Source organism: Mytilus edulis, chromosome 7 (assembly GCF_963676685.1).
Source record: "Mytilus edulis chromosome 7, xbMytEdul2.2, whole genome shotgun sequence".
Lineage (NCBI taxonomy): Eukaryota > Metazoa > Mollusca > Bivalvia > Mytilida > Mytilidae > Mytilus > Mytilus edulis.
The window spans coordinates 81,308,084-81,332,013 of NC_092350.1; the positions used below are offsets into that span (position 1 = coordinate 81,308,084).

Below are 23,930 nucleotides of genomic sequence, written 5' to 3' on the forward strand. Positions count from 1 at the left end.
CGCAGCATACCTAAGTACACAAAGTCAAAGTAATTCGGAATACCAGGCATTTTACTTAAAAAAAAAAAAAAAAAAAAGGGAAGGAACCAGAACCAGGATGAACCACATAAACCACAAACCTAATTTACAAAGAAAAGCCTGATCCACGGACATTTTATTATCAAAGTTAATTTTTATGAACATATCTACCAAGATTTACAATTCCCAAAATTGCGGCAATCATACACTTCACCCTTTACTACCTCAATGGAAGCAGTACCTCCCTCGGAGCGAAGCCATTTGAATTGGTACGGGATGGCCAATGGGGTGTTGTCCTATTTGGAAATGAACTGACCTTTTATAAACCACTATGAGGACCTCTACACAGACGTGCAAGAATAGCAGCTAACCACATCGTTAATAACTTTATTGACTAACTTTCACTTTTAACTATACTAGATTCTTATTTTAATTTCACTTTCACTTTCTATTTATATATGAACCTCAATCACAGTGACTACGGTACATACCAGTCAAGATAAACATTTGTTTTTATTTCTATTTTTAACTTTTATTCTTGCTACATTATGAACACTATTTTACATTTTCACTTTCACTTTTATTCTTTTACGTCATAATTAATACAACCGCATTATATACACTTTATGAACATGTAAACTCTGTAATATTGTCCTGATGATGCCGCATTAGCGGCGAAACATGTCGACTCAATAAAACTATCACCTTGCGGTAACCCAGATGTTGTTGTCTCTACATATTATATTTATAATAACAGTTCAAAAAAATAAGACAAAACTTGCTTTTTACCCCTATGTTCGATTTTAAGGGATGTCAACCATGTTGGTTGGTAGGCAGGGCTCTCTGACATTTCTATTTTATCTAGACACCTTAATGATGAGTGTGGCCCTAGTTTGGTTAAACATGTCTCATTTATAGTTTCAGAAGATTTTTTTTTCAAAGATTACCAAAAAATTGTCAAAAATTTACTATGCAGGGCAATAACTCCTAAAAGGGGTCAATTGACCATTGTGGTAATGTTGACATATTTTTAGATGTTAATTGCTGAACATTTTGCGGTTAACAGTTTATCTTTATCTAATATAAATATTCAAGATAATAACAAAAGACTAAATTTTCCATAAAATTACTAATTCTGAGGCAGCAACCATTCCAGGTTGTCTGATGCCTCTGAAAAATTAACAGCAAATAAGGTCTAAGGAGTCTTGACTTGATACATATTTTTGTCAAATTTGCTTTAAATGCTTTAGTTTATACAGTGATATAAGCCAAGAACTGCATTTTTAACCCTCATGCTTTATTTTTAGCCATGGCACTCATCTTGGTCGATAGGCGGGTTCATGTAATAATTTTTAACTACATATAATATAATACCCTAAGAATGATTTAGGCCAAGTTTGGCTCAGTTTGGCCCCATTAAAGTTTCAGAGGAGAAGATTTTGTAAAAACTTACAAAAATATCTACGAAAATTTACTTAAAAGGGCAAGGCTCTTTATGAGGTCAATTGACCATTTTGGTCATGTTGACTTATTTGTAGATCCAACTTTTTTGAACAATTTTGCTAGATAAACGTTTATTTCTTTATATTTCAATATTCAAGATAATAACCAAACACTGTAAAATTTCCTTAAAAATACCAATTCAAACAAGTTGTCTGATAATTTCAGGGCAGAAAGATCTTAACCTGATATTAAACCCACTTAACCCCCTCCCCCCGTCTGATTTGCTCTAATGCATTAGTTTTAGAGCTACTGGCCAAAAACTGCCATGGTGGCCATCTTGGTTGATGGACGAGTTATATAAAAGTAAAGTAAAGTAAAGTAATCTTTATTTAAAGTCAGGTTTCATATATACATAATAACAAAAAACATGAGCTCTTAAGAGCTCTTTAACCGACTGATATTAATAAACAAAACATACATGTAATAACATCAGATACACATACAACACAAACATACAGACATCACATATATATATATTAATACATAGATAGCACATGCAGAATAAAAGCTAAGCAAGATGTCTAATATCAGCACATATATAGTAGCACATAGTATTTATATAAAAGTAGCACATGCAAACTTAAACACTTTAAGCACAAACAAAAGACTGCATGCAGCTATAGCAAAGGTAATGCATAAGCAAAAGAAATAAATGGCTAAATAAAAAATAAAAATAACTGCAAAAAGATAAAACATAAAAAAAAAAAACAAAAAAAACAGCAGGCTTCGAGATCAAGTTATGGGGCAGCAAGTAAGTACATTATTTTCAAGAACTGCATGTACATTTTTCTGAAAAACACCAGGTGGAGATAAAATTTTTGAACTGGCCAAAAGTTGATAAGCTCCTTGCCTCATTTGGCAAGGAGTTCCAGAGTTTTGCTGCCTCATAACTAAAGCTTTTCTTACCATACCTTGTTGTTTTTGGCCGTGGCATATCTGCTATGCCTTTGTACCTGAAGTTATATGAATTTTCTTTAATATTTACTAAATTATGTAGGAATTCTGGACTTGATTTATTTATTATTTTATAATAATTTTATTTGCAAAAATACACCCATATGGGTCAAGCAAACACAAATACAACATTTAATACAGACAGTGAAGAATTACAAATATAAACATAAAAAAAAAAAACATAGTAATAAATGGTAATTAATGTAGCCTTTGATGAACATGGACCTCATTTTCGCAATTCTAATGATTGCTTTATAAAGTCACCAATTTCTGTCAAAAGCTCAGATTTAGGATTTAAAAGTTGTTTTAGCTTTAAAAGTGGTTGATAATTTGTAAAATCAGGATTTAAATTATTAATCTTTAAAAATAAGCAATCTCTTAAAGTTGAGTTTAGTTTGCAGTATAGTAAAAAATGGTATTCATCATCAATTTTATTACAAAGTTTACATAACCTTTGATCTCTGGGTACATTTTTATATCTTCCCATTTCAACTTCTAGGTTATGGTCACTAACCCTTAATTTAGAAATTAATTGTCTGGTTTTAAAATTTGATTCTTTTAATAAATAATTTTCAATTTTTATCTCAGTTTTTATTTGACCATATAGAAATAATTTCGAACTGTCTGTTATAGAAGAAAGTTTATTCAAGACTTTTTTTGTATAAAATTCATGTGATACCTGTTTAAACTTCATCTTTAAGGAATATTTAATTTTATTGTATGGTTTATCACAAGTTTCAAAATCTTTAGCATTTAATCCAGGCTCTTTAAAAATATTTAGAGCAAATGTATACCAACTATGAAAACCATCATTATGCAGGGACTTATTTAATTCATAGGCTTCTTTTAACAGAGGATTAATATCATTGGTATGAAATCTACAGAAATATAGCATAACTTGTGGTTTAATAAATGAAGCCATAGAAAATCTGCCCAGTTCTGTTTTGGCTGAAATATTACATGCAGTTTTTCTAAGTCCTAGGACAGATTTACAGTACATGTATTTATTATGAATCATTTCATAGCAAAATTTATCTTCTAACGACAAAGTATCACAAACAGAACCATGTTGTTCTGAACGTTTCAAAGATTTAAACATGGATAAATAATCTTCCATAAACCATACCTCACTATTATATAATAAAACAGGTCTTATTAAGACATCAAAAAGTTTGCATTCATGATAAATTAACAGGGATGGATTGAAAGTTAGAAAATCTACTTTTTAAAGCAAATAGGACCTTCAATCCCTTTTTTTGATAACTCTTGGATAGCATTTTTAAAATTACCCTTATAGTTAATAATGTTTCCTAAAAAATTGTATTCTTTAGTCTCATTTAATTGGATGTTTTTATAGCATACCACAGGGGTGGGAGAAAATTTATTCTGAAACGTCATAACTTTAGTTTTTTTAGTATTAACTGTTAATTGCCAGTCATAGCAGTACTTCTCTAGTTTATTTATTGCATTCTGCAGTCCTATATGTGAACTTGACATTATTACCAAATCGTCTGCAAAACTTTTATATGTCTCTAATGCCATGGTTCTCAATCTTCTGATTTTTAGTGCTGGTAGCTTAGATTGTTCAAGAAGTGTATTGTAAGAATTTGTGTAGTCGTCATAAATAAATCTGAGTGCTCTTTCTTGTATATAGGATACATCATTTTTAAACTAAATACCCTATTAACTAAAGCAAGGATTTGTATAGTAAGAAGGATTGGAATCTAGGAAGAAGGCTTCTTACTATACAAATCCTTGACTAAAGGATGTTTTAGGTCAAGATTGGTTTTATTTGGCCTAGAATTTTCTCAGAAGGAATTTTTTTAAAGTTAACGGACAACAACCACAAATAGTGAGAAAAGCTCACTTGGCCCTGGCTTTGGGCCAGGCTAGCTTAAAAAAAGAAGGGGGAAATGACTAAAAAATAAGAACAGAGGAACAAAAGACTTAACAAGTTTAATAGAGAAAAGAGAATGGGCAAAAACATAAATAGAAAAAAATGACCATAAATAATAATATTAAAGAATTTAATGAATGAAGGACCCGGATCCAGACCAAATACCCATTTTAGCGTTTGCTGAATTTCTGACCTTTTTTCATTTTTACTCTTCTTTTTATAAAGTATGCGGGCTTACAACAAAATTTTGTTTAATAAGTTGGTGTCTTTAGTTGCCTTATTTCACCAGTATTTAGTTAACTGTACCATGGTACAGCAGAGGGGTGGGTAAGGATTTCAGTTTTCGTAAGCAAAGGTGATCAAAAGTTGCAGCTGTTGAAAGATGGCGGGAATATCGGACTTACTTTCCATTTTCATACGCGATATTTGTTTGACTTTTAATTTCTATTTTCATATTTATCAATTATTAGTATAACTTGTTTTCAAATATATATTTAAAGTGTAAATTAGTTATTTCATCTGACCTTACCAAAACGAAAAAATGGTTAAGTTTTTATAGGAATTATTTTCGGATCGTAGCTATTTCCATGATTGTGATGCGACCAAAAGAAAAACAACATGCAACAGTTTATAGTAAGATTGGGAAATGTTCTTATCTCATGACTGTTAAACATATTAAACTTACTTTAATAGAGAACAAATCTTTAGAAAAGAATTTGAATGAACAGTGTTTGCAAAGAATTATGTGGTTACGCACAAGTGTCACATTTTGTAAAAGTAAAACTGATGTAATAAAAAAAAATATTCATGAAACATGAGGGGGACCTGTTTAGCTTAGTTCACAAATAAATATGACGTCTTGCAATGCTATTTTTTTTCTGAGACGTCCTCCTGAGGGTGTTAATGGGGCTACCATCAAGATGAACTGTGTTAAAAATTCTTATCAAATCAATGAGTCTTTTTGACGTTTATATGCACTTTCTTATATAGTCCAAATAATTATGACGTCTTGAAAGGCTATTATAATTTTTTTCTTTGACGCCTTACATCGACGTAAGGCGTCAAAGAAAAAAATTATATTAGCCTTTCAAGACGTCATAATTATTTGGACTATTTCTTTTAGACCTTAAAAAAAATAAAAGATTTAGACAGTCAAGTTATTTTTTTTTTCCAAAAAAAAAGAACGTGAATGATAATATTTTGAAACCTCTGACGATTCATGAGAAGGATATTTTGACTAATCTCGGTGAATAACTTTTAATCAATTTGACGCTAACAAAAGCAGAAAATTACATATACAGTTTGACGCCTGACAGTAGGTAGGGCAGATTTTTCAGTATTGTGTTTTGTCACCTACTTTCAAAATAAAAAAATAAAGTAGACATTTCATGGAAACAAATTATATTTTTTGAAAATTTATGATCAGTAGGGCTTAAATCTTCCAACACATAGTAAATAATGTACCAGATTATTGAATAATTTCCAATGAAACAGGGTTGCCCACATTTTCTCCTTTTCCACCCTTGTCCAAAATTGCATAAATTTTGGTTTAAACCCTTTTCCCTGAGTTAAAACTAAAACACATTCTGAAAGTAAATTGGTTTTGGAAGATAATTAGCATCTAACACATTACTATTTCCAATATATTAGTGGAAATAAATAATGTATAACTTGTTGGACATGTAACGGACATAAAATGTGACGTAAAGTTTTCATTTTGCTAGGAAATTGACCTCTTCTTCACAGTATTTTTTTTTTAATCAGTTAAGATTTTCATGTGTTACATATATTAACATTATACAAGTTGAATTTATGCCAGATTCTTTAAAAAAAACATGTTTTTAATTACTGCTGTTGCTAATGTGACAGAGACAAAAATTAGTAACGTTAGCAACATTTGGACATGTCACATTAGCAACAACATCTTTAAAAGTTAAAATGTATGCATACAGTAATGTTTATCTTTGCCTGTAGTTATACTATTATATATATTCTGGTTAATAGTTTCTTAATATACAGAATGTAATTGTCTTAATATCAAATGTCAAACTAGAAACCAATTCACAGTACCCCGGTTGTAACATTAGCAACACCTTCTTCAGTTATACTTTAAGAAAATTCCCGTTCTTGTTGATATCTTTTTCAGTTACCCAGATAATCATGTCAAAATGATTAGAGTACCAAAAAGAACCCTTCCTTGTAGTAGATGAACCAACCAACCAGATTTAATGGATGCATTAATATTAATTATTGCATAAATTCCATTAGAAGCCAAGTGCATATATGGACTAGAACAAGTTAAATATTATTAAACTGACCCAGACATACTATACTAACTGTTTTGCCTATATTTTTGAGCCGACCTTTGCTCTTATTAATAGATGCTGTATGCTTGGAGGACAAGAGGCACAGTATACACATTTTAATGTCTATTGTTTTATCCGAAATTGGAGTAAACCTGAAACCAAAAGCACTAAATACTAGTTACTAAAAGGCAGGATATTGATTCTTTTTGAAGTATTAAAGCTATGTTTCCCATGTCAAGAGGCAAATACCAATTTTAAATAAACCTGCAACCAAAAACACAAAATACTAGTAGCTAAAATGCCAGATATTGATTCTTTATGAAGTATAAACTAAGTTATCCATGTCAAGAGGCAAATACCAATTTTAATTAAACCTGCAACCAAAAGCACTAAATACTAGTAGCTAAAAGGCCAGATATTGATTCTAGATGAAGTATAAACTAAGTTATCCATGTCAAGAGGCAAATACCAATTTTAATTAAACCTGCAACCAAAAGCACTAAATACTAGTAGCTAAAAGGCCAGATATTGATTCTAGATGAAGTATAAACTGTTATCCATGTCAAGAGGCAAATACCAATTTTAATTAAACCTGCAACCAAAAGCACTAAATACTAGTAGCTAAAAGGCCAGATATTGATTCTAGATGAAGTATTACTGAGATTTGCCATGTCATGTCTGGCCAGAAAAATCAAACAAGAAATTAATAAACAATTTCAAATCAGTTTGCACATATATAGTGAGTACTGATATGCAATAGTGATCAATGCCTCAACACCTTGTTTTGTCAATTAAATCATGATCCGATGATAGATGCATCAGCATCTTGCATTCAAAATCTCAAATACTGCTGAAGCTTAAAATTAATTTAATGTTTTAATTTAACAGTCATTTTCTGTCTCCCGGTTTCTTCTGGAGGACTTCATCTGAAAGAAAATAAATTGAAAATATTACTGCTTATAATATATATGATTATGAAAAAAAAAATGTTTTACTATTATTTTAGGACTTTTCTTCAAATTTACATCACTCTTAATGGGATTTTTTCTGAATGCTTGAAGTATGGTTTTAAAAATTTTGTTGTCATTATTAGTTTTAGCTGAAACGGTAACCATGTTTTTTTACTGATTACCCTAGATAATGCTAAGGTACACTTGAAAATCAAATTGACAATTTCTTGGTAATTATTTCTGTGAACAATGACTTTTATGCCAACTAGATATATATATATGGTAGCTTAAATGTGATATAAAGCCCTTCAAAGAAACAGATTATAAATTACCTTTGAATATATATAAAAGTAAACGCCCCTCCATTATTATCTCTGGTGGTTTAAGTTTTTGTATAATATCATGTTCAGCTATGATGTACTTTAATGTTCCCTCCTTCCACCTTCTATTACATCTAGTAGATGCATAATAAAAAATCCATGGCCATTCAGACACCTGAAACAAGATTTAAAAATAATGACAAGTGACTTCTCAATACACAAATGATACATGTAGATGAAATCAATGAAATAACAGAACACTGTAAATATTATTTTTTAATTGTAGCTTGATTAATGTGTTTTTTTTTTCATGTATTCTGACATTTAACAAAGAATATCTTGTGTCATTAAGTATAAATCTAAATTTTCGTACAATGAACATATCTTTCTTAGTTTAAAGATAACACATATTTTATTAATAAATTGTTGATATAAATCAAGAAATGTATGTACATATCTTCACAAACAAAAAATTAAACATAACTTGACCTAAACTTCAAAATGATAGCTTTAAAAATAATGACCGATTTTTTTTTCTTCAAATGTACCAATCAAGCAGTCATTGAAAATTGAAAAGCATTTAAAGATTTTCCAAGTTAAGACCCTGTTTTTTCAATAAATATATCCCATTTCTATTTGTTCTTGATCTATATAGCATTTCACTGGAGAAATCTAAGTCAGGTTAGATAAAGAATGAAAAATCCAAGAAAATAAAACAAGAGGCTCTCAAGAGCCTGAATCGCTCACCTTCAATTTTTTTATGAAATGGTATATAAAACACAAACTTTATTCTAGATACCCTAGGGATCATTCAGCTTAAGTTTGGTTGGAATTAGTTCAGTAGTTTCAGAGGAGAAGATCTTTGAAATAGTTTACACCGGACAGACAGACGGACGACGACGACGACGGACGACGACGGACGACGACGGACGCCAAGTGATGGTAAAAGCTCACATTTCCTTTTAGGAAAGGTGAGCTAAAAAATAACATCAACAATTTGATGAAATTGATAACTTACAACTGCTGGGTATACATTATTTCCAAATCTGACAGCCAGATAATCCCCAGTTTTAAAAGTTCTGTTTTAAATAACATTTACCTTGTTTATAAATTATTAACCATAAACATGATAAACTATTTGATAAATTATTGTCATATTGTATTGGCTGTTTTTTAAAATTCTTCTTCATTTAAAGCAATGTAATAATTAGAAATTACAAGTTATAAATCTATATATTTTTAAATATAGATTCTGGTGATAATAATCTTTAAGTTAAAAAAAGTATCCAAAACGTTATCATAATTATTTAAGTACAAATGTAGTAATTGTGAGGGGAAAAAACGCTTTGACTAGAAAAATTAATAATTTAACATCAAATGTAATTCACTTATACCTTGATTTCTCTGCTACAGTTGTCTCTAATGCACTATTATCCATAACATCTACATCAGACTTGACTTCATCATCTGATTTGACTTCTGACTTTTCATCACCTATGTTTGCTTGGCTACATAAAACTTCAGACTTGACTGGCACCACCTTGACTTCATCATCTGATTTGACTTCTGACTTTTCATCACCTATGTTTGCTTGGCTACTTAAAACTTCAAACTTGACTGGCACCGACTTGACTACATCATCTGATTTGACTACTGACTTTTCATCACCTATGTTTGCTTGGCTACTTAAAACTTCAAACTTGACTGGCACTGACTTGACTACATCATCTGATTTGACTTCTGACTTTTCATCACCTATGTTTGCTTGGCTACTTAAAACTTCAAACTTGACTGGCACCGACTTGACTACATCATCTGATTTGACTACTGACTTTTCATCACCTATGTTTGCTTGGCTACTTAAAACTTCAAACTTGACTGGCACCGACTTGACTACATCATCTGATTTGACTACTGACTTTTCATCACCTATGTTTGCTTGGCTACTTAAAACTTCAAACTTGACTGGCACTGACTTGACTACATCATCTGATTTGACTTCTGACTTTTCATCACCTATGTTTGCTTGGCTACTTAAAACTTCAAACTTGACTGGCACCGACTTGACTACATCATCTGATTTGACTTCTGACTTTTCATTAACTATGTTTGCTTGGCTACTTAAAACTTCAAACTTGACTGGCACTGACTTGACTACATCATCTGATTTGACTGCTGACTTTTCATCACCTATGTTTGCTTGGCTACTTAAAACTTCAAACTTGACTGGCACCGACTTGACTACATCATCTGATTTGACTTTTGACTTTTCATCACCTATGTTTGCTTGGCTACTTAAAACTTCAAACTTGACTGGCACCGACTTGACTACATCATCTGATTTGACTTCTGACTTTTCATCACCTATGTTTGCTTGGCTACTTAAAACTTCAAACTTGACTGGCACCGACTTGACTACATCATCTGATTTGACTTCTGACTTTTCATCACCTATGTTTGCTTGGCTACTTAAAACTTCAAACTTGACTACATCATCTGATTTGACTTCTGACTTTTCGTCACCTATGTTTGCTTGTCTACATACAACTTCAAACTCGATCGGCATTGACTTGACTACATCATCTGATTTGACTTCTGACTTTTCATCAACTATGTTTGCTTGGCTACTTAAAACTTCAGACATGACATCAATGTCACTATTATCAATGTTCATAAAAACATCATTTTCAAGAAAAGTTTTAATAAAACTGTCATCTTCATTTAAACTAGTATCTGAATCATCAAAGCAAATCAAGGGTTCAGTATTAACTGAGTGTGATTCTTGTCTATGAAGTGGTAAGAGCGGGACAAAATGATTGATGAATCCATCATTTCTAGTTGATGACCACATTACAGCAGCAGAGATAGAATATAAACCTTCTTGTTCTTTCAAGGGAAGAATTCGCCTGTGGAGTACAGTTCTTGGAACAACATCAGTGTGTACATCTGGATAAACAGACATTATTTCACATTTTAATACTGATGAAACTGCGAGAAGTTCCCAAATACCCATCCAGGATCCATTTTTACACGAGTTTAATACCTCTTCTTCGTAAAGTCTTCTTATAACATTTCTTGTAAGTCTATCTCCAGGTGTATATTGCTCCAGGAACATTATATATGTATTTAATAGATAAGAAGCATCCTTCTTGGGGAAACTGTTTCCCTTGATAAGATTTTCATTTTTGAGGTATAATTCTGCATTTATGCACATCTCTACTGTTATTCTTGCTCTAATTTCCTTAAAATTATTTTCATTCCCAAAGACAAGAGTGCTGATGCTTCTGGGAAGACAATTCCCATCCCCGTACACCACCACTGGCAAATAGTTCACAAACTTTGTTGTCTGTAGTCTAAGTTTGGGGAATAAATTTGATGCATCACGGTCAACTACTAAATTATTTGAGACAATATTAGTATCTTCATTTATCACAATTTCAATTTATTTGAATTCTTCATCTAACTGTGTACATAATGCCAGTAAGATATCATAGTCTGCACACCTTTGCAATTCCTGAAGTTTTAAATCAAAATATTGTTTCCTGTCTATTGCTGTGTGCTCATTTGGTGGTTGTTGTTGTTCTGCTGTCCTCAATGGCACACTTTGTTTTACTACCTTTGGTTTTGAAGATACTGTTTCATTCTTTTTCCTTATTGATGTTTTCTTTTCTTGTGGAACAACAGGTACCTTTGGTTTTGATGATGCTGTTTCCTTCTTTTTCTTAATTGCTGTTTTCTTTTCTTGTGGAACAACAGGTACTTTTGGTTTTGATGATGCTGTTTCCTTCTTTTTCTTAATTGTTGTTTTCTTTTCCTTGACTTTCAATTTTGCATTTTCTTTGTTTTCACTGTTTTTATTTCCCTGTATAATTGTCTTCCTCTTTGATTCTTTAACATCTTTACCTTCATTTTGGATCTTTATTCTTTCAATATCTGTATAGTCAGAATTTATACATCTTTCATAGTCCCGTTTTAAACATTGTTCACAAAAACATGACACCTTCTTAATGTTAAGTGCACCTTGTGTTTGAGGATCATTGTTAACTTGATGTATCTGTCTTATTCCTTTAATGGGTTTAACAGTGTCTTCTTTAGAATGTTCGATAATGTTTTTATCAACTAGGAAAAAATCTCTCTTCGATCCTGGTTCATCAAAAACAATATGCTCACAGCACCAATTATACATGTCTGTAGCATTTGTTATAATTGCTCGTCTTCCTATTACAACTGAGTCCACTGCTTTATTAACAGCAGCAACCTCTCCATCAGATTCACTTTTGCCGTGTTCACTCCCAAAATAATGACGCTGTATAACAACATTTTCTTGTGCTAATTTGGCAAAAGTGTGCCTACTTTTATACTGTCCAGCACAACCATCAGAAAAAATTATCAATTCCTTGTAGGGTATAGATTTTTCATCCAAAAATTCAAGAGTTTTGTTTTGAAAATACTCGACTGCTTTTGAGTCGTGTGTAATATCATCACTCAGAAATACTAAAGAATGTCTTACAATCAGTTCTGGCACATCATTGGAGTGATAAAATAAAACTATAGGATGTATTGTAATCTGAGCTGCAGCAAAATATGCTGATTTAATTTCATCTTGATATCTCACTACTCTATTTCTTCCGAAATCCATTACCATTAAAATATTATCTTTAGGAAGATTATCTTTTATCGTGTTAAACTGGAACTGTTGCCAATCAGCAGTAAATACATGTTTAACAAGGGATGTTCCTTGTGTTGGTTTTTCAACGTCTTCCTGCAATTCCTCTAGACATTGATGAACATTTCCTTCTTTCTGTACCAAACATTTCCTTATTTTACCATCACTTCCCATTTTTCTCTCCCAATGGTTCCAGGACAGCTTACGTATTTGTTCTTGATCTGTATTTAAATCACGATAATGTTGTACAATATTACAATGTTTCTCGTGTGAACTACACATTTCACAAATGCCATAAATGCATTTACTTTGGTGAAATCTCCTTGCATCAGGTTTTCTACATAATAAAAAGTTGACTAGCTCTTTTTCATTTCTTGGACTTTTGTGATGAGAGAAAGCTCTGTTTAGGCATGTAAGTTTGTATTTAATGTTAAAACATGTAGGACAAACACACACATTCCACTGAGTTTTTGTCAATAGTCGGACACATTTTGGCTTTAATGATATAAATTTAGAAAAGCTCAATTTAATAGTAGGATTCTCATCTCTGAAGGTTTTAAATGCAGCTGTTAATGTCATTTGTAGAGAATAACCAGGCCCATATTTTGTAGTATATCTCTTCTGTGGTAGAACTCTGGCTGTTCTTAGGAAAAATGACTTCACCAAGTTTTCTTTTGTTTTCGAAAATTTATCCTTCCTTGTTTTTCTAGGTTGTATCTTCAGGTTCTTCAATGCTTTTCTGACTATGTTTTTTCTATCATAACTTTTCAGATATCTGAGAGTATTTCTATCTAAAAGATCCTTAGTAAATGCCATGTTTCTACGCATAAATATGCTTGCATACTTTTTTTCTTTCTGTATCAGTTGTTCGTATATTGCATCCTTTTTCCTTGGTGTTGTGTTTTTAATGATGTGTGTTAAAAGATCTACAAACTTTCTTGGTGTAGTTGGCAACTGTTGTCTTACTGAGGACGCCTTATTCCACAAGGACTGCTTTGTTTTGTATCCTATCATGTCATGACTTTTTTCAGTTTTCTGTTTCAATTTTGGCAATTGCATCTTTTTCTCATCATCTTTTGTTGTTTTTTTACGATTTTTATCCTTTTCCTTAACCCATCTTTTTTTATAATTTGAGGTGTTTGCTCTGTATTTTGCCTTTGCCACTCTCCATTTCTCTCTCTTTGTTTGCACATTTTTTCTTGTTGATGGTTTACTTTTTGTATTTTTGTTTGATCCAATCTTAACTTTAATTGGTGTTTCAGTTTTTTCTTTCTTTCTTTGTCTTAGTTTAGCTTGCCTCATTCTCAGATTTTCTAGGATATTTTTGCATACTTGCTCTTCTTCTGGTGTTTTGTTCTTTTTCAATCTTATTGACTTCAATTTTTGTCTATTTGTTTTGGAGTGTTCTTTTTGTTTTTCTAAATATTGTTTATACTTTTGAGGATTATTCTTTTTAAGCTGTTCTCTCCAAATGGTGCTGCGATGCTTCTAGAAAAGAAAAAAAAATATAAGTGTTTGTGACAGACAGGCTGGCTGTACAACCTCATACAAAAGTTTTTTTCAGTAAAAAAATACAGAAATCCAGTTAAAAACAAGAGTATCTGTGAGCTACTGCTCACTTATGAAACCACACTAAAAGTATACAGTAAACAGGAAATTAACCATTTAGCCACTGTGGGATGGATTGATGAATAATTCTTGAAACCAAGTTTTAGAAATGCTTATATTTTAATATAATGTAGTTGTTCTGAGAAAAAAATGTAACAATTTAAAGCGGGCATATATCATGTATATCATGTATATAATATTACTTGAAATAAAATTATCAGAATGGTTTTTTTTGTATTTTTTTATTTGTCCCTGTACCTTCAAATAAAATTGAATGCTAACCCTGGTTCTTTATTATTTATCATATGATTTTAACCTTCTTGCTGCCAGATTAAATTTTTTTACCATGTTACTCACACCACAATAGTGTATGACGGTCTCAGTATTTTGTTACGTTTTAAAATTCAAAATTCTGTGTGATGTTTTTAGAATTGCAATAGATGCAATTTAGTCTCACTTGTAGCATTAGCAACTTTAACAAATGTCTTTTCGTAACATATGCAACATAGTATATCTGTTCCATCTCATAGCATCATAGATGTAAAAATCCTTCTTTAAATTTATTCAAAATTATTTGAAAATACTAAATTTACAGAAATTAGTAGTTTTTTCACCCATATTTCAACTGTTTCTACAAATATTTTTTTTGGAAAATTTATGAATTTATTGTCGTAATTTGTGTCCAACATGAAACATTAGCAACATAATTGAACATTACTTCCTTCTTTTTTGTCCATAAGTAACGTTCCCAACACCTATTCAAGTCTTCAGGGAACATTCGCAACGACTGTACTTGTCTCACTAGACTCAGATCGACATTCGCAACATTGAATTTATGTCCGAAAGTAACAATCGCTACATAAAAATGTGTCCAACTTATACCGTTCACAACAACTTATCAAGAATAATGTATATTATATGTTCCAAGATGAACGGGATGACTCAAATGTTCGTAAAATACGATCAAATCTCGATTGACGATGAAAAAACACAACAAAAGCTTCTTAATTTGATATTATCATGAAATTACTTGATTCGACTATTTGTTGCGAACTTCCTTATGATGGACGGAATATATTCAAGTTCCTCATGCAGTGAAATTACATACAACTTACCTTTTGTTTCCTCCCATCCTGTGAATCAACCGATTCAGCTTCCATTTCTACTCAGGGCGAGATCGTAACTTCTATACAGGAGAGCTACAGATCTAAATATAATGTTCCTCACGTGACCCTGATAAGGACGGAAACGTAGATCAGTAACATTCGCAAAAATAGAACAGCCAATGATATTGATTCCTCTAGTCCGTTGACCCCCTTAAGGTCATCAAAATGTAAATAATTGGTATTTTCAATGATTCATAAATCCGAAGATAAAAATAACTACAATGGACTGTCTGAGAACCAAAATAAAAGTTGCGATCGCGACATACCACACCGGACGGAAAATATGTAACATTCGCAATTTTTTATTAAAATGCACTTTTTTAACCTTTACTAATAAAAATCTGCCTTTAAATTGTGATAAACACCCAAAAGGAGACTTTTTATTAAAATATAAGCCCATGATATAATGCCCAACATATGATTTATACTTTAAAATTCAACTCAAAATAAGTTAGATTTTGGGCAAGTAGGATACCATGTCTCTGCAATGTCTAACATTTTGAAATTAAAAACTCTCTACATCTGACAGAAAACACAAATACAAATTAATTTTTATTTTTATTTACTCAGAAATACACATTTAATAGAATAACATTCTGCATTACTACATTTCACAGTCTGTTTCACAGTTTCAGCAATTCCTTTTTTGATTGATAAAAAAAAAAAAATATCCTGGTTATTGTAAAATCTGCCGTAAGGAAGGCTTTACAGAAAAATTTAATTAGCCTTGAAAGAGATCATAATTATATGGACTAGGGGTACCTGTACCAATAAATGGGCTATAAATAGGTGGTTCTAAATAAAATTTGTACTTTGAATTTGTTTAAGATAAGATAAGAATGTAAGATAAGATAAGATAATTTTATTAACCAATCATGGTGCCCAAAATTTGAGCTATACAATCAAATATCAATAGAAGTAAAGTAAAACGTGTGACATGCACTTCTTGTTTATGATAAGATTAGCTGCAATTCTTTTCTTTTGAAAATTTAAAACTCACCTCAGGCTCAGGGGTCACCTGACATTCATCTTGTTGAAATGCAAAAGGTCTAAGACCCACCACGCAAGTACTAATTAAGTCATTCAATATGGTGCTCGTTTTAAAAAAACCTATTTACATGTGAAATTAAGATTTAGTGAATGGACACCACACTTAAGAAATGCGACTTTTCCCTGGCAGCCAAACAGGGAGAGGTGAAGAACCAGCACGGCAACAAGGAGATCATAACTGCATGGAAAATTTTAAGAATCACATAAATATATTTAAATTTTACCTAGATACATGTACATTAGTAACATTTTTGTTTGCAATGGATGTCTACATGTATATTGTCAAATTATCAGATTTCCAATGGGGACTAACTGTGCACCTCTAACTGCAGACCTGTTTCTGTATTGTTTTGAGAACTAATTTACGTTTTCTGACTAAAATCTACAAAGAACCATATGCATCGATATACAATGTACATATGTATATTATCTAAATACATTTGATACAAAACTTTGAAAACACTTTTAGATATTTGATTCTGATTTCACAGATTTGGATGATATATATTGGCTCTCAATAATGACTACTTCAGGGTTTTTGGGGAAAGCTGGCTTCAAGCCGTCAATTCCCTAATGGGGTTGGCCAGAGTATCATTCCCTCACGTCAATCATTTTGTTTTGATAGTTTGGAAACCCCCTCAAAATGTCATACTGAAATTGATGACAAGGAGAACAGATTGACTTTAAATACATTTTTTACACAATTCCCTTCTGTTTCTCATGAAATTATCGTATATTGAGCTTTCCCTTACACTATATACGTTTCTTTTACAGTCCGGAAAAATCAGTATTACGAAATATTCTAAATATATCTAACCTAGTGACGTCATTGATGGAATGCCACACTACACAGTCACAGGGATATCCTTTATTCAGAATCATTATAAAAATCATTCACAGTATACTTGTATACTAATTTAAAATCCGTATTTGTTAAATATAAACCTAATGATGTTTGCTGTAGTGTAGATGATTCACACACCAACATGAAATGCTTGAATCTGAGGCTATAATCAGATAATATGTAGGTCAACTTTCGCGGTAAACAATGTCAATGGGGATACATGAGATTGGGGAGAGAAACGGCAGTTTTCATTGTTTCTGTAAAGCTCTGTTTTTAGAATCTTCCTCCAATTCAGGAGCACCTCAATTGATGAGTAATTTTACACTAAAATCAAAGTAAATGTTTCTGAACATTTAAAATGTGACATTTAGTATATGATAAGTAGTCTTCTATTGCTTTTTGTAGTTTAAAGCTTTTTATTCATGAATTTTACAGATATATCAAAATGTGGGATCTGGAAACAAACTTCACACAGCTTTTATATCAATCATATTTGATTTTATAAGTACATGTATCCCTGTGACGAGAGTTGTAACTGGGAACTTTATCAATGGAAAATTAAAACTGAATAGATTTTTCAGTCCTCACTTTCTTGAGAATATTGTCACAAAAAATTGAGAATATTCTTAGCCTGCTGTTCAGTTGTACATAATTAAAATTTTAAAATATAATGTAGTATAGTTGTTAAATTCAATTGAATTTTAGATAATTAACTCCCAACTTAAATCAAATGTTTTGATTTAGAAGGTACAGATCTCATTGGTCCAAATTGTCTCTATGATGAATTATTGACTAAGGAAATGAAATAACAATAAACAACAATTAGTTTCATTATTGTCCAGCCTTTCTATATGTTCTAGCTGTTCTTTTGCTCATTCTTTGTATGTAGACTATCAAAAGATACCCCCTAAAAATTGGAACAATGGCCGTCTTTTCCCTTCAGAACTCTTCAGCTCTTTGATTGATACATTGTATAACAAACTTGTCAAAATTATTTTCTAAATTTTATCATTGGTACACAGACATCATTTAATAGTAAATATATATCAATGTGCAAACATCTTACGCATTCAGTTTTTTCACAACAAATCTTTTATGGCATGTATGGCAATATTCTATTTAAAGTACAAAAATGTTGTCATTCACCTCAAGAATTAATTATATAACCATGATATAAACCAAACCTTATTCGCAGACTTCAGTGGCGGATCCAGAACTTTTCCTAAGGGGGGCCCGCTGACTGACCTAAGGGGGGCCCACTCCAGCCATGCTTCAATGATTCCCTATATAATCAACCAAATTTTTCGCACGAAAGGGGGGCCCGGGCCCCCCAGGCCCCCCCTTGATCCGCCTATGGACTTATTCAATAGGGATATAGTTCCGATACTGTTGTTAAGTCACTAAAGATGGCATTTTTGGAATCAATTTTTATTTCACCCGTAGGGTCTCTGCATCAGAAATAGACATTTATTCCCAAACCAGTTGTTTGCATGATTCAAGTTATGTTCTTCTCATATTTCTTATGATGGTGTGTTACTAAATTCCTAACGGGAAGGATAATGTCACTGTGCTTGATTTTCATATGATGAAGACAATCTTTCTGAATTCAATCAGTATTATTGCTTTCTAACGCTGGCATGTCAGTACATGTACCTACTTGTAGTCCTTAGTTAAAAAGTTAATTAGTCCCCTACTGACAAAATCGAAGCGGAATTTAGATTTACACTTTGTCAGTCTGTCTGTCGGTCAGGTTGGCAAATCAATTTTCCACACTTTTTTCCTCATGATCATGATGATTAGATAAAAAAATGATATTTAGAATTGTGTGCAGAGTAAGGGTACTTAGACTTTGAAAACACACTCAAAAAATCAGTTTTTCATGCTTGAAAATATTGATTTGATAATTGGTATATGTATTATTTACATTGTAGTTTTATCATGACAAGTTGCAGATCAATTTCAAATTTTGTTTCCTTCTCATGATTTTGTGTTATAAAACTTACAAACAATGCTTATAACCACCAAAACACAGACCAAGAATGAATTTGGGTGGGGTCATCTTAATTGTTCACAAGTTATGCCCCTTTAGAAACTTTAAAATGGCGGATTTTTTCATTTCCTGTTTGCTTACTTAAGTTTGCCTCAACCAAATACTATGAAACTTATACTTGATGCTTATAATTACAAAATGGTATTAATGAACCATGCATATATATGTAAAAAATGTATGTGGAAGTTACAAATGTAACACATGCATATTTACTTTTGTATTGGGGGGATCTGTGGCCCATTTACGCATTCTACATTTATTTTTCAAATTTACTGAAGAAAGTCTTAAAGATTTCTTACAGTATTACACGTATTAGGGAAAATAATATTTGTTGTATATTTACTGAATAAACTTTTATGATATTATTAAAACACCAAATTATTTATAGTCTTGTTATATCTTTATCTTTAAACATGTTAAAGGAACTGCAAGAGTAATCTTTTATTTTCACATTTATATTGTTAATTTTCAGATCACAACATTGGTGAAACATTAAATTGTACCAATAACCTAAATGAATCCCAACATTTACTCGGTGAGGCCAGGATATGGACAAGGTGTTTTTATGCCTGGATTTAATCCATCATCACAAATGCAGCAACCGCCACCTAGTGGACGATTTGTCTACCAGACACCTCAAGCCATGCCATTTCAGTTTCAGGGACAAAGCATGCAATATCAGCAACAATTGAATACACAGTATCAGCAACCAACAAGTACGCAGTTTCAACAACCAATGAATACGCAGTTCCAGCAACCATTGAATACACAGTTTCAGCAACCAATGAATACGCAGTTTCAGACCCCAATTAGTGAGTTCAATGCACAAGAGTTCCTAATCAACATTAAAAAAATCATTATTCATGAGATACCAATGTTATAAGCGTTTATGGCACGTAATAATACATCTATGGTATACTGTTGTTGAAGTCGTAAACATTAACTCAAAAAACACTTTAAAGGGAAACTTCGCAAAAAAATCAAAAATTGATATTATGTTCAGTCTGTATAAAAATGCTCAAATTCATAGATATTAAAGTTTTATTCCCCTAGATAAGAGATCACCATCGATTTTAAATTTAGAGTATCAATTCTCTGCGTTTGGCCATTTTGTCTGCTTTCCCGATTAATAACAACGATATGTCTATAAACCACAAAGGAACAAAACTACAGTAACCGATGTAGTCGTAATTGCGTGTCGATATCTTGTCAATCGTACGGTTGTTTTATAACTAACTTGATACGGAAAATATTCTTATTTTTTTTTAAATTACCATGCATGGTGTGTTATTTTTAAACTGTTAATATTGGAATTAGTGAAAAAGTCAAAGTTCAAATCATAAATATATGTTCCGTGAAAATTGTTTTCGAACATCTAATTTGTTCATAATTCTTTAAAGTAATAAACTTTATTCAAATAAATTCTGATCTTCCCTCATCTGATAACCAGCATGGCTAAAGGTATTACTCCCAAAGGTATTGTGAGGTGTGTGAGGTGACACGTCCAGGTATTCAACCGATTTCCTGTCGGGCTTGCAAGTTCATGCAAAGTTTCACTTCTGTAGGTATTGATCAGTGTACACGGCCGATAACTTATAACTTTCCATTTTGAACTATCAGGTGTATAATATACATCTCTGTCTTGCGTGTCCGAAAGTGATATAATATACTAGTCATAACTTAACTCATACGCTTGTTTATAAATAACATTTCTGGTGTAAAATATAAATAATACCAAAAAAAAAAGATTTGAAGAAATAAAAATCTATTTACATATTTTTTCCAAGGGTTAATTTGGGAAAATGTAATATATACTCGTTGTCAATAGTAAAGGACAGATTGGAACATACCAGAAATATTGATTTAAATAATTGTATGCACTTGTCGACGATTCGTTTATACGCCTGGATAGAAAGTTACGGAACTATAGCTCAATTTAAGATATATACATGCAGAGACATATATAATACAATTGTATTATATGTCTCTGATACATGTATACGTTGAACATAAGAAAGAAACATACATTTTGTGTAAATTGGGGTAAAAGTTTTGTAAATAGACTAGTCCACGTATGCCAACAGTATGTAATCAACGAATTCGATAGACTATTGTATACCAAAAGAAGAAGAAGAAGAAGAGAACCAATTTGATTTTAATACAGGTCGATATATAACTTGCTTTGGTTCATCGAAGTTATGAACATAGTAAAATCACAGATTTATATATCAATTAGATTGTTCTCGAATAAAGGAAGAAATTCGTCATCATCACAATTGTTCCGACATTCATGTAATATTATATGCAACTGGACGTACACTATTAATCCCCAAGGGATGTGAATATTTTCTAGGAAAACTATTGAGTATTAAAGTTTTAAATCAATTTCGGGATTTATTTTCTTTCTTGATATTCAATGACAGCAATTTAAAGAATAAACTCTTGTCCGCTTTAGGGGTATTCTTGCCAGTTGAACAGACTTATAATTACATTCAAAAATAGGGAAAGATGACATTAAATTCGTTTTCTTTTGTTTTTAAACATCGTTGGTCAAATAGCTAAAGAATAATACGTTGTGAGACGAAGACTATTTTATTAAGGACGTTCCCGATTATGAATAAATTTTGTTGACGTTTTTCAAATTTGAAAAGAATATCTATTCGTAATTTTTCGATTCCATTCCAAGAAGATCCTTAAATTTCCTGTCAATTTTTTAAAACATCTTTTTTTTTCAAATAGTGAAGTATTCATGCGTTGTGAGATTTAAAATATTTTGATGAGAACATTAATTCCTAAATAGGTAAATAAAGATCGCTTTGGATGGACTAAATTATATAATTGCAATTGTTAATGATCTGTTTGAAATATTAAAGGTTGCCGATTCTAATTTAAAAAGTACAATTTTTAGTTCATACAGACATACACTCGTGTTTAGAAGGCTATTTTTATTTATAAATTTATTGAATTAAAATAATTCAGTATTTTATCGTTACAAAAGTAATCAGAAGTCATAATTCATTTAAAAGTGAACTTATGCAAAATATATAAAAATATTTCATATGATGAAATCATAATCTTTCAGTCAGTTTAATTGAAGTCTGGAGCTGGCATGTCAGTTAACTGCTAGTAGTCTGTTGTTATTTATGTATTATTGTCATTTTCTTTATTTTCTTTGGTTACATCTTCTGACATCAGACTCGGACTTCTCTTGAACTTAATTTTAATGTGCGTATTGTTATGCGTTTACTTTTCTACATTGGCTAGAGGTATAGGGGGAGGGTTGAGATCTCACAAACATGTTTAACCCCGCCGCATTTTTGCGCCTGTCCCAATTTAAGTCAGGAGCCTCTGGCCTTTGTTAGTCTTGTATTATTTTAATTTTAGTTTCTTGTGTACAATTTGGAAATTAGTATTGCGTTCATTATCACTGAACTAGTATATATTTGTTTCGGGGCCAGCTGAAGGACGCCTCCGGGTGCGGGAATTTCTCGCTACATTGAAGACCTGTTGGTGACCTTCTGCTGTTGTTTTTTTCTATAGTCGGGTTGTTGTCTCTTTGGCACATTCCCCATTTCCATTCTCAATTTTATAACATCTATCCAGTTATTGTGCGACCTTATTACTCCCGTAAATTAATTTTAATTCTTTTTCTTACATTTCTGTGTCTAAAACTATAACTGACTCCCGTATATCATTCATACGAAATGTTGTTCACACCTGAAATGGTGAACCATGACGACTAGATGTCACTGAATGAAGATCAAAAGATTAGAATTACATAATGCTAATCTTTTAATTACCTTGAGTTTAACTACGCATTCAACATTCACTAAGTGTCACAAATTAATACACATTTTATTTCCACAGTACAAGCAAGTAAAAATGTTTGCTGGAATGAAGCAAAAAGTTCAGAATACAAACATGAATTTTTTAATACACTATCGATCATGTCAGTTTCATATGTTTGTTTAAAGTATTTGTAGAAAAAAATCATAAAAATGTTCTATTGTATTATTTACTTTAATTACTAAAATTTGTATAAAAAAATCCACATATAAATCCTACACTCTAATTTTAAAAGTTGTATGGCTATCCTTACTTTTCGTTGGTTAATAGCTACACCAAAAGTCGTCGATGCGCTTTAAATAGCGTTATTAGATGGTTAACGAACAAGACTTAAATGAGATTAATTTCACTCCCGGCATGCAAAAAGACTTAAACTACGTCACATAAGTCAGTAAGTTTGAAGAAATAAAATTATTAATTCCCAATTTTCTTCTTTATTACTTTTCGTATCAAAATAAAACTTGGGGAATATGTTTTTTATGGTATTATGAACATAATAAGATGAAAAGTAAAAAATCGCGAATTATCTCTTTAACTAATTTGAATAAAACTTGGGGGAAATATTCATATCTATTGATGTGTGGCCCCTTTCGTTTTTTATAAATTTTAGATTTTACGTTTCTAAGTTATTGGGTTTTTACTTTTATTCATTAAAAAAAGGGGATGTTTCAGTTTTCAGACATTAACTCAAAAAGGCTTCCTTCAATTTGCAAAAAAAAATAGTGAATTGTTTATATCTATTGACATGAGCT

The 23,930-nt window shown here is 31.5% G+C and overlaps 3 protein-coding genes across 5 annotated transcripts in view; 1 reads left to right on the top strand and 2 right to left on the bottom strand.

Annotated features, from left to right (window-relative positions):
• Nucleotides 1-4,906: 4,906 nt before the first annotated feature.
• Nucleotides 4,907-23,930, top strand: part of LOC139482387 (putative leucine-rich repeat-containing protein DDB_G0290503) — a 47,879-nt gene continuing 28,855 nt past the window's right edge. For all 3 annotated transcript variants that reach the window (XM_071266249.1, XM_071266250.1, XM_071266251.1), the window contains exons 1-2: nucleotides 4,907-5,005; nucleotides 19,805-20,144. In XM_071266249.1, the coding sequence (XP_071122350.1) occupies nucleotides 19,847-20,144 (298 nt within the window). In that variant the 5' untranslated portion in view covers nucleotides 4,907-5,005; nucleotides 19,805-19,846. The remainder of the gene's footprint in view (nucleotides 5,006-19,804; nucleotides 20,145-23,930) is intronic.
• On the bottom strand, nucleotides 7,530-11,386 carry LOC139482371 (uncharacterized). The gene is made up of 4 exons (XM_071266233.1): nucleotides 9,343-11,386; nucleotides 8,967-9,027; nucleotides 7,961-8,123; nucleotides 7,530-7,604 (listed from the first exon to the last, which is right to left on the bottom strand). The coding sequence occupies exons 1-4, from the start codon at nucleotides 11,160-11,162 to the stop codon at nucleotides 7,567-7,569; spliced, it is 2,082 nt and encodes a 693-aa protein (XP_071122334.1). The 5' UTR covers nucleotides 11,163-11,386; the 3' UTR covers nucleotides 7,530-7,566.
• Nucleotides 11,386-16,012, bottom strand: LOC139482370 (uncharacterized). Its single transcript, XM_071266232.1, has 2 exons — nucleotides 15,338-16,012; nucleotides 11,386-14,102 (listed from the first exon to the last, which is right to left on the bottom strand). The coding sequence occupies exons 1-2, from the start codon at nucleotides 15,380-15,382 to the stop codon at nucleotides 11,391-11,393; spliced, it is 2,757 nt and encodes a 918-aa protein (XP_071122333.1). The 5' UTR covers nucleotides 15,383-16,012; the 3' UTR covers nucleotides 11,386-11,390.

Excerpts from the sequence above, each read along its gene's own strand:
- LOC139482371 (XM_071266233.1), bottom strand. The coding sequence starts at position 11,162 with ATGTGCATAAATGCAGAATTATACCTCAAAAATGAAAATCTTATCAAG. Across the intron at positions 8,124-8,966 it reads ATAATGTATACCCAGCAGTT|GTGTCTGAATGGCCATGGAT; the intron begins GTAAGTTATCAA and ends ATCTTGTTTCAG. Across the intron at positions 7,605-7,960 it reads ACTTTTATATATATTCAAAG|ATGAAGTCCTCCAGAAGAAA; the intron begins GTAATTTATAAT and ends ATTTTCTTTCAG.
- LOC139482370 (XM_071266232.1), bottom strand. The coding sequence starts at position 15,382 with ATGGAAGCTGAATCGGTTGATTCACAGGATGGGAGGAAACAAAAG. Across the intron at positions 14,103-15,337 it reads AGGATGGGAGGAAACAAAAG|AAGCATCGCAGCACCATTTG; the intron begins GTAAGTTGTATG and ends TTTCTTTTCTAG.